This window comes from Rana temporaria, chromosome 2 (assembly GCF_905171775.1).
Source record: "Rana temporaria chromosome 2, aRanTem1.1, whole genome shotgun sequence".
Classification (NCBI taxonomy): domain Eukaryota; kingdom Metazoa; phylum Chordata; class Amphibia; order Anura; family Ranidae; genus Rana; species Rana temporaria.
The window spans coordinates 439097587-439109387 of NC_053490.1; the positions used below are offsets into that span (position 1 = coordinate 439097587).

Below are 11801 nucleotides of genomic sequence, written 5' to 3' on the forward strand. Positions count from 1 at the left end.
TCCATCAATCCAGAGTGCTGTGACTCTTGTGCATGCAACATCGTTGCGGTTTGGCCAGTCAAACACCCAGAGCCTGCTAACCCGGAAGGAAGACTGGGTGAAGATGGAAGCCCTGACAGTGGTGAGAGCATGCTGCTGGAGGGATTCGTTTAACAGGTAAGTCTATGCAATGCATACTAGTACATTATGTCATTAATTTGCAGGCGGACTGGAATTTTTTTTGTATTCTTATTTCAGTAACTACCACTTTAAAGAGGAAGTAAACTTCCTCTGCAGACATTTACCTATAGGCAAGCCTATAATAAGGCTTACCTATCGGTAGTGTACTGTTTAGGAGATATTTACATTACATGCCTCGGGTGCTGTTCCTTCAGAGCCTTGTGTCGGCTCCTCACAAACCTAGAAAAAAAAAACGGGGAAGATGTCAGCTGTCTCAGCGGCGGGCGTGCCTTTGTCTAAGGCCTCGTACACACGATCAGTCCATCCGATAAGAACGGTCCGAAGGACCGTTGTCATCGGTTAACCGATGAAGCTGACTGATGGTCCGTCGTGCCTACACACCATCGGTTAATGAACCGATCGTGTCAGAACGCGGTGACGTAAAACACAACGACGTGCTGAAAAAAACTAGGTTCAATGCTTCCAAGCATGTGTCGACTTGATTCTGAGCATGAGCGGGTTTTTAACCGATGCTTTTGCATACTAACGATCGGTTTTGACCTATCGGTTAGGCGTCCATCGGTTAAATTTTAAAGCAAGTTCCTATTTTTTTGACCGAAGGTTAACTAACCGATGGGGCCCACACACGATCGGTTTGGACCGATAAAAACGGTCCATCAGACCATTTTCATCGGATGGACCGATCGTGTGTACGCGGCCTTACAGGTTTTTTAATTTTTTTAAAATTTTTTGGGGGGGGGGGGGATTCAGTGAGATTCTGTCAAACAGTGTGAAAAATAACAAAGCCAACTCTGTAAATGCAGAGCATGTGTACTTTACCTTCTGGGGACCCATGTGTTCAAACTCCAGAGGGCAGTACATATTAAGTCCCCTCAGTCCCCATTCACATCTAGGCGTTTTGTAGCCTGTAGTTCGACGCCGCTGCCGCCAGAGGGATGAAAAGACATTGCCCTCTATGGAGATGGTTCACATCTCCACGCCGAACGCCTGCCGCCTGTCGCCTGCCGCCTGAAAAAGGGTCCCGGACCTTTTTTTCAGGCGGCTTTCGGCGTTCGGGAACCATCTCCATAGAGGGGCACATCTAGGGGCACATCTAGGCGGACAATCACGGCGTTTTGTCACCGCAAATCGCGGTACAAAACGCCGCTATTTGCCGCCGCAATTCGCGGGACAAAACGCCGCGAATTTGTCTGCCTAGATGTGAATGGAGCCTTAGTCTTTCCTGATAAGTATTATTCTTCAGACTTTGTACTATTTTTGTTGCCTGTCTCTGGACTTGTTTTATCCAATCAGTATCTTTTTGTAAAGCCCAATACACACTATAAGAAAATCAGAGGAACAATCATTTGGTTTTCCCCAATGTTTCACAGCATATTAAAACCGAGGATGGTACTACTATCCAAAAATTCTCGAACGACAGAGGCTTTTTTTGTTGTTTCTAATTATGTGCAGTCTTTCGTATCAGAAATGTTTGTTTGGAAAGTCTAAATCAGAAGTCGAAAGTTGTGTACACACTATACGAAAACTGAACGATTGTGCCACTGCCACGTACAGATTTTTTTTTCCAATTTTCTTATTGTGTGTTCCCCTACTTTAGGGAAGTCTCTAAACCTGGACACAGTGGGCCAGATTCACGTAGCCCGGGCGCAGCGTAACATAACCGATTTAGGTTACACCGCCGCAAATTTTCTGTCTAAGTGCCCGATCCACAAAGCACTTACCTGGAAATTTGCGGCGGTGTATCCTAAATCCGTCCGGCGCAAGGCGGGCCAATTCAAATTGGGCGGGTACCATTTAAATTAGACGCGCTCCCGCGCCGGACGTACTGCGAATGCCCCCGACGCAAATTTCCTGACGTGCTTTGCTCGAAATTACGACGCACCGACGTTTTGTGAATCGCGACGTGAAAAAAAGACTTGCGCCGGAAAAAATAAAATTTAAAAGCGACGCGGGAAAGACGGGTATACTTTTACATGGTGGAGTAATTTTCCACTTTGTAAAAGGTGCCCTATCTTTGCGACGGCAAACTAACACTTGCGGCGACGTAACGACGGGAAAAAGTTTCGTGGATCGCCGTAACTGCTAATTTGCATACCCAACGCTGGTTTACGAAGCGAACTCCCCCCAGCGGCAGCCGCGGTACTGCATCCTAAGATCCGACAGTGTAAAACTATTACACCTGTCGGATCTTAGGGATATCTATGCGTAACTGATTCTATGAATCAGTCGCATAGATAGAAACAGGGATACGACGGCGTATCAGCAGATATGCCGTCGTATCTCTTTTGTGAATCTGGCCCAGTGTTCTAAATAAGGTCTTATTAAAGCTTTACATAGTGAAATCAGGACCCCCTTCCTGCAGTAATCCCTTAAGGCCCGGTTGACACTCCTGCGACTTAGGATGCAACTAGTGAGACCCAAAGTCACAGGACATGTGAAATGCCATGTATCTCTATGAGAGTCGTTCCAATTGACACTACTGAGGTCGCTGCAACTTCAGAAAAGGTTCCCGCACTACTTTGATCCGACTTTGACATGGCGTTAATGTCAGAGAGTGTAAAAGTCTTATTAAAGTCACTTCAAGTACATCACAGCGTCGGACTCCAAGTTGCACTGAAAATGATGCAACTTCGAAGTCAGCTTTTGTGAACTGAGCCTGGGACACACTACTAACCCCAGCGGGTTGAACGAAAAAAGAAAACTGTCAGCTCTGTTTGAAACTGCTGTACTAACTATCCAAAGTAAGTACATCAGTGATCTCACCGCTGAGCTTTTCTGTTCTGACAGGGGGGTCCAACCACCCCCCAACCCCTGCCAGAACACTCCGATCAGCTGATCGAAGGCCAGTCAACTGCTGGTCTTCCAGCATCCTCATCCGACAGTCATTTCAGCATACACACAGACCGAATGTCGGAATTTTTTTTTCTTTTTAACCGGTCTCCCGACATTCGGCCGTGTATACGGGGCTTAAAGAGGTTGTAAAGGTTATTTTTTATTTTCTAAATAGGTTACTTTAAGCTAGTGTTGGTTCACTTAAAGCGGGAGTTCACCCATAAAAAATGTTTTACCCGTAGATTGATGCTCATTTTGTCTAGGGGAATCGGCTAGTTGTTTTAAAATCCGAGCAGTACTTACCGTTGTAGAGAGCGATCTTCTCCGCCGCTTCCGGGTATGGGTCTTCGGGAGTGGGCGTTCCTTCTTGATTGACAGTCTTCCGACAGGCTTCCGACGGTCGCATCCATCGCGTCACGAGTAGCCGAAAGAAGCCGAACATCGGTGCGGCCCTATACAGCGCCTGCGCACCGACGTTCGGCTACTTTCGGAAAATCGTGACGCGATGGATGCGACCGTCGGAAGACTGTCGGAAGACTGTCAATCAAAGTAGGAACGCCCAGTCCCGCAGCCCATACCCGGAAGCGGCGGAGAAGATCGCTCTCTACAACGGTAAGTACAGCTTCGATTTTAAAACAACTAGCCGATTCCCCTAGACAAAATGAGCGGGAATCTAAGGGTAAAAAATTGTATTTCCGGGTGAACCTCCACTTTAACTTTTCCTTCAATTTCCCTTCTAAATTTTTTTTTTCTCTGTTTTCTTTGTCTGAATTTCTCACTTCCTATTCCTCCTCAGTAAAGTGTTCAGTAAGCTGAGGAGGAACAGGAAGTGAGAAATTCAGACAAAGAAAACACAGAAAAAAAATATTTAGAAGGGAAATTGAAAGAAAAGATAAGTGAACCAACAATGCACCATCTTAAAGGAACCAATTTAGAAAATATACATTAAGACGAACCTTTACAACCCCTTTAAGTGATGCACTCCAGAATTCAGTGTGCTTTCTTTGTTGCCTGCCCACACTGTTTTCTCACTTTGCAATCATGTGAAACAAGCCCCCCCCCTCCCCCAATATTTTTGATGTAATTTAATTCATTGCAGAAAAATTTGCGGACCTTGCAGTAATTCTATAAGCATTCAGACTTTGACTACTACTGTGGTCAGCAGGGGACGTCATATTGCTCCCCAAGCCCTACTTTATAGCAGTTATTTTTTCCAAACATAGCATTGATTGATGGCCAAAAACCCAAAACACCTGTATGCAGTTTGGAATAAATGGCTCTATAATATTACGCTGTATCTGTGCTATAACCCAGAGTTTATAGATTCACAGTTGGACCAGGGGCATAAAAAATGTATTTGTAATACTCGTAAAGTACCTTTGTTAATCTTTTTTTTCCATGCACCCAGGGGACTAAGAAGTCCCAGCCAGATGTATGCTATAGTAAAAAACAATTCCATCTGTTTCATTCAACAATTTTTGAACAATGTGGGCGATACTTAGTTTAGATGGGAATGGGGCTTAACTCAAAGTCAAGATGTAAGATTTAGGCCCAGATACACAGAGAGCGGGCGCACATTACGCCGCCGTAGCGCAAACAATGTACGCTACACCAACGCAGCGCAGAGAGGCAAGCATGGAATTCACCAAGCCAGTGCTCCCAACGCTGCCCTGGGTTTCGAAGGCGTACGCCGGCGTAGGTGGAAGTGGGCGTGAGCCATGCAAATGAGGCGTGACCCCATGCAAATGATGGGCCGAGCGCCAGACAGATACATATCACGAACTGCGCATGCGCCGAGACGTGGACACATCCCCCTGCGCATGCTCACAACCACGTCGAAACAACTGCCTAAACTACGCCGGATCACTGCGTACGGCGTGAACGTAACCTACGCCCAGCCAGACACGTCCAACGTAAAATACGCTGGCTTGTGTTCCCTGGTGCAGACCTTTGTATGTCTGCTGCTGGGTTACACTTCCTTTATGGGGAATAACTTTACGCCGGACGTACAACTTACGTGCACTGCGTCGGGCGCACGTATGTTCGTGAATCGCCGTATTTCACTTATTTGCATATTTGAATGGCTAATCAATGGGAGAGCCACCATGCGTCCAGTCTAATAGGTAGATTCAGTAAGAGTTAGGCCGACTTATCAGTAGATAAGCCGGCCTAACTCAGAATCTACGCCGACCTATGTTTAAGCGTATGCTCAAACAGAGATACGCTTAAACATATCTAAGATACGACGGCTTGCGCCGTCCTATCTTAGATTGCAATTTTTCGGATGGCCACTAGGTGGCGCTTCCATTGCGGTCGGAGTAGATTATGTAAATTAGTTTGTACGCCGATTCACGAACGTACGCCCGGCCACCGCAGTCGAATTACGCCGTTTCCGTAAGGCCTTAGGCGGCCTAAAGTTATTCCACCTATTAGGTGGAATAACAATGTTAAAGTATGGCCGCCGTTCCCGCCGCGAGGTTCGAATTTTTTACGTCGTTTGCGTAAGTCGTCCGCGAATCGGGAGTTACGTAGTTTACGTCCACGTCGAAATCAATAGGCCCGTACGGCGTACTTGAAATGTAGGCGTACTTGAAATGAGGTCAAGCCTCATTACCATTAAACACGCCCCCCTCCAACCCATTTGAATTAGACGCCCGCCGCGTTTACACTACGCCGCCCTAAGTAAGGAGGAAGTGCTTTGAGAATCATGTACTTGCCTCTCTTACTTAAGGCGGCGTAGTGTAAACACGCTAGGCTACGCTGTCTTAAAATTGCGCGCCCGTACCTGAATCTACCCATAAATGTGCGCCCACCCTACACCGGCAAAGGCAAGTTACGTCGGCAGGATGAAGCCTGTTTTTAGGAGCATCTTAGTTTGTGGGTAGGGCGCACAGATACGACGGCGCACATTTGCACTTACGTCGGCGTATCTTGTTATACGTCGGCGTAAGTGCTTTGTGAATCTGGGCCTAAGTCTATGTACAGTGCAACAGGTTTTTGAAAGTTGAAAGAAAAAATATTGGGAGGGGGATCTTCAAAAGAGCCCTCAATAGTGGACAATGTTGGTCCAGTACCTCATCCTGAGAAATTCATACACAAAAACAATAAATACTAAGCTGAAGGACTATATCGGTACCAAGAAGCAAAAAAGTATCAAAAAAGTTTATTATACAAAATAAAAATGTTGAAAAAACATGATTGTACATATATACCAGAATATATTTTTATTTTGTATAATAAACTTTTTTGATACTTTTTTACTTCTTGCTACCAATATAGTCCTTCAGCTTAGTAGTTAGGGTTTTTGTGTATGAATTTAAAAAGTGTCAATGTGGTACTGCTGTGAATGCATCACAAATAAATTATGCTTCATCATTATCCCTTAATATTGTTTCGTTAATCCAGTAATCAGTCTCTTTGATGTGCACAGCTGCAGTTGTATTATTTATAACTAAGGCAGTGAAATAAACCAATAGGGGGAGCATTTTAAGTGCAGAGCTCAATCAAAGAAGTTTAATAATATGAAATGATCAAGTGGCTGCACTTCATGGGTGTGTGCATAGTTTATAAAGGAAATCAGTAAAAGAAGAGATATACTTTGAAATATTACTTTTTAAGCAAAAAGGACCATATTTTCTTTCTGTTGTTCGGTAATATGTTTCTAATATAAAGCTAACACCACCCATATTTTTTTTATTTTAGATGGAAAAAAAAAGGAGTTGCATTTACTTCCATGTTTATATTTCAGTCTGTAACCTGTGAGATATTTTTCTCACTTTCTTTTCCTCTGACACCATTGTAGGAAATGGGGGGATAGGGTGTCACCAGCATAGGAAAGCATAGAAGTGATAAAAACACTGTCAGAAGTTCTAACCCTTCTACACACTACTACATATTTGTTCTTGTCTGTGTCCCTGTTGGAGAGGTATCCCATCATTTCCTGTTCTGACATACACAGCAATACAACTTAACTACTTGCCCTGTAGCAGTTTTATTGCTACAAGGCGTCAGCTGTGCGCAGGATCATGTATATATACGTGATCCCACACTTCTGGGTAGCGGGCGCGAATTATGCACAGCGTGGACCGATCAGCGAGTACCATGGACTTGATGTCCGCCGGCACCCGCCGATCGTTCAGCTACACAGGCAGAACAGCAGTTTTCCCATGTATACAAGGCAGATTTCCATTCTGTCAGTAGAGAAGGCATGGATCCTGTGTTCCTGCAAAGTAGGGACATGGATCCATGCCTTCCCCTAGTAAAATCACCTCCCACACCGTATGCAAACACTGGCTAGGAACACAGGTAACCCTTTGATCACCCCTGATGTTAACCCCTCCTCAGAAAGTGTCATTAGTACAGTGACAGTGCATATTTTTTAGCACTGATCACTGTATTCGTGTCACTGGTTTCCAAAAAAAGTGTCAAAAGTGTCAGTTAGTGTCCAATTTTCCACCACAAAATCGCAGTCCCGCTATAAATCGCTGATCGCCGCCATTAATATTAAAATAATAAAAAAATTCCATAAATATATCCCATAGTTTGTAGATGCTATAACTTGCAGAACTCTACAAAGAGAGTACTTGATCTGCCAGCCATCCCAAGTGATACTTAATGTACCCCTAAAAATACTGTTTGAGTATGAGCCAATGCTCATAGCATAAACTGTTAAGAGTGCAGGAGAACCTTGTCTTCAAACACCAAAGAGAAAGGGCCATCTGAGATAAGTCTCACCTCCTCGTTGTGGCAATGGTAAGGTGTGATAATACTAGCTTAATATGTTTTTAATTAGGACCCTGATTTATTATAAACGCTAATATATTCATTTAAAGAGGAAGTAAACTCTGATGGGTTTTACTTCCTCTTTGTTTCCCTGCAAAGGTAAAGCATAATGGACTATTATGCATTGCGCACAGGTGCCGCCAGTCACGGCATGACCCCAGCTTGAAATAGGACAGGGTGCCCTTTCAAGGTGGCCCATGCACAGAAGACCACATTGTTCGGGGACATTGCAAATATCTCCTAAACTGTGTAGGTTTAGGAGATATTTCAAGCACCTACTGGCAAGCCTTAATCTAAGCTTACCTGTAGGTGAAAGTGGTCTGTAAGAGTTTGCAACCACTTTAAAAGAAAACACATGGGAGACCATAGATGAATTCAGACTTTTTAGCAAATCCTCTACCCGTGTCAGAGAAAGTAAAGAAAATGCCCATGAAAAAACAGCTACAGAATTTAACAGAACCAGTCTAACATTAGGATAAATGTAGTCAACTTGAAGAACCTGAGGCAACAAACATCCCTATTATAAATTCCTATATATATATATACTTGTTAAAATAAGACTGCATTTACCTTATTGTTTTATATTTTATTTTTTTGTATTAAAATTGCCCTTTGCCCTAAAAGTTTTCCTGCCTCTAGTTTGCTAATGGATAAAGAAATGTTTTATATTGGATATTTTTGCAGTATGTATTTATTAGGGGTACATTCCTAATACCCCGAGCTATACCTTTGGAAGAATGCCTGGACATTTGAAATAATGATGACTCTTCTTCTGCCATACAGGGTTATCTGTTGCTGACCTTGATGGATTTCAAGAGATAAGTTCTAAATGTAATGTGTTTCCTGAAGCAATGGCTCTCAGTGCAGAAGAGGCCTGCCTTCCATTTTCTATTCCCAGGACATCAAGTATTGCCAAATCGAAAAGACCATCTGTGTCATTTGCTGAAGGGACCAAATTTGGAAGTAGAAGATCTTCCACAACTGATACACCTAACCTTGCCAGGAAGCCAAAACTAGCCATGAGCCTCCCAAAACTGCCATCTATACAGTCTCAGACACTTAGAGGAAATGAGTCACAGCAGTATGACGATAGCACTGATAATTATGACATAGTAAGCCCTAATCCAGAACCAGAAGATCATCCAAAGCTTCAGAGGTGTGCTCCAGCTGGGAGACGAAGGACAATGTCTAATGCTCAAAAGCCAATCTTTAAAGCTGAGTCAACAGATTCTGGATTAAAAGATTTAAGTGCAGAAGCAAAAAAGAAAAGTCATAACCTTACAACTGTGTATGTGAGTGTCGGTCCACCTCGAAAGTCTTACAAGCCTCGAAGAAGGTCAGAGGGCAATATGGAGGGGGCGGTCCAGGCTGTTCTGAAACGCTTTGGCAGTTTTCAGAAAGGTATTCCGAAACCTGTTAGAAAAAGCTTGTTGCAGCATTCAAATGCCAGACTTTCACAGATAAAGACCACTTGTGAGGAAGATTTAATAGTCACAGATAAAGATTTTCCTGTTAGTAAGTTACTGGACAATGCAAATAAGAATTCAGTTATTCAAACATCCTCCATCCTAAATAAAAATGATCCTGAAGATGGACATGGATCTGAGCGGACTGGTAGCTCTGGGAAGCTGGAAAACATGTATTCTAACTTGCAGGAACCATTAATCCTGCAACAAGCTCCGAATAGTGAACACATTTACCAAAGTCCAGATGAAAGGGAAGATTCAGAGCCAAAGTATGAAAATGTTCCCGTATCTAAAAGTTTTGAGGACAATGAACAGGACCCATCTTCTCTTTATGAAGATGCTCAAATGACATGTGAAACTTCCAGCTCTTAACGGACAATTTGTTGTATATAACAAACAGTAATTACATATTATTATTTGTGGTTTTATATCAACAAAAATGTATGTGAGCTGTTTTCTCATTTTTTTAAAAAAACAAAAACTGATAATAAAATTCTCTTGATCCCTTGGTGGGGCCTTTTTGTGAAATGTGTAGACTTGTATTTACAAATCAATATTACCACAATTCACCAGCGCTAGGATCCATTACACATATACCAACTGCTGTATTACGACACCCAAACTTAGTGTCAAACAATATTGATTACCACATTTACAGCACTGTACCCATATCACTTCCAGGAGTACCATGTGGGATGACGTCACTTCATGCTCTCTCCGATGGGTTTCATCATCCGGCCGTTTTCAAGCACACTCTTGACTGTGGAGCTGGCATCCCTCAGGATGTCTTAGTTTACTGCTTTGTTCGCACATTTGATTTTGGTGAATGGAGGTGAGATTGATAAATGATTTATTGCAACTCTGAGGGTCCATTAAAGCTTATTTGGGTAGAGAAATGTTGTTACAGTACTTATTTTGAGTTTTCATAGGAATAATAAAAATACATTGGCAGGGTGGATTAAAAAAACAAGACTCATTCTAAAACCAAACTATATTGTTGGTTTGGGGGTTAAGCTAGAACCCTGAAAGAAGAATAAATAGATTTTGGGGAACTATGCCTTTTTTGGTAGATTTGAGATAATGTGGAACCTTAATGTTAGAAAAATTGCTAGTAAGTAGGCTTTTATTGCAGAAGAGACTTTGTATGTCTCTTCTGCAAGATATATATATATATACTGAATATGCTTCTTACCTGCTTGCCAATAATATTTCTTCTCAGCATGCAATGGGTTCTGGGATGAATGTCCTCCCGGGCTGGCCAAGTAAGATGCTTGAAGACACTAAGGGCCAGATTCACATAGAAGAGAGGCGGCGTAACGTATCGTAGATACGTTACACCGCCGCAATTTTTCATCGCAAGTGCCTGATTCACCAAGCACTTGCGATGAAAACCTACGCAAGGCGGGCCAATTTAAATGGGCGTGTGCCATTTAAATTAGGCGCGCTCCCGCGCCGGACCTACCGCGCATGCTCCATTTCCGAACTCCCGTCGTGCATTGCGCGCCGTGACGTAATTTTTTCGAACGGCGACGGGCGTAGCGTAATTCCATATTCCCGGACGGCTTACGCAAACGACGTTGATTTTAAAATTTTGACGCAGGAACGATGGCCATACTTTAGACAGCAATACGCTTGCTGACTAAAGTTAGGGCACCTAAAACGACGACTAACTTTGCGACGGGAAACTAGACTAGCGGCGACGTAGCGAACGCGAAAATCCGTCGTGAATCGCCGTAACTCCTAATTTGCATACCCGACACTGGTTTACGACACGAACTCCCTCCAGCGGCGGCCGCGGTATTGCATCCTAAGAACCGACAGTGTAAAACAATTACACCTGTCGGATCTTCTGGCTATCTATGCGTAACTGATTCTATGAATCAGTCGCATAGGTAGAAACAGAGATACGAAGGCGTATCAGCAGATACGCCGTCGTATCTCCACTGTGAATCTGGCCCTAAATCTGGAAAAAGACTAGTGGCAAGGAGGGAGCTTGCAGACATCTCATCTCTGGAGGGGAGATGATTTTAGGGGACTTTATTCCCCATTTAAAGTAGAACTATGGCCAAAAGATTAAATTACACGTTAGGTAGGTTGCCTATGTTTGTGAGACTGGGCGCTCTTTTTTTTCTAAGTACCTCATGGAACATAGGTAAATACTTCCTTACAGCAGAACCATTGGAAAGGCACTTTGTTAATATGATGACAACACTCATTTGTACTTGTACCGCTGAAGCATCATCAGCCTTTAAAGGCATAGCCCACCTTTGGAATGTAAAGACTACAAGTTCTCTTTGCTACCACAGCAGAGGGACTTACCAAATTATGCCAGCACAAGTGTGATGACATCACCGAATTTGTATTCTATTGTTTTTTTTTATTGTTTTAGTTTTTTCGATTCAGTACTCTTTTTTTATTCTTTTCATAACAATACAGATTATACATACATTTTGTCCAGATACATTAGCTTATTTTTTGTTTTGTTTTTACAGAAATTTTTATTGAACAAATCAGCAGTACAAAACACATGCCAACAGGCAT

General features: G+C 43.1%; 1 protein-coding gene across 1 annotated transcript in view; it reads left to right on the forward strand.

The window, feature by feature from the left end:
* Positions 1-9769, forward strand: part of SCARF1 (scavenger receptor class F member 1) — a 68423-nt gene extending 58654 nt beyond the window's left edge. Inside the window, exon 11 of the mRNA XM_040338386.1 lies at positions 8578-9769. Coding sequence (XP_040194320.1) covers positions 8578-9632 — 1055 coding nt within the window. The 3' untranslated portion in view covers positions 9633-9769. The remainder of the gene's footprint in view (positions 1-8577) is intronic.
* Positions 9770-11801: the final 2032 nt, after the last annotated feature.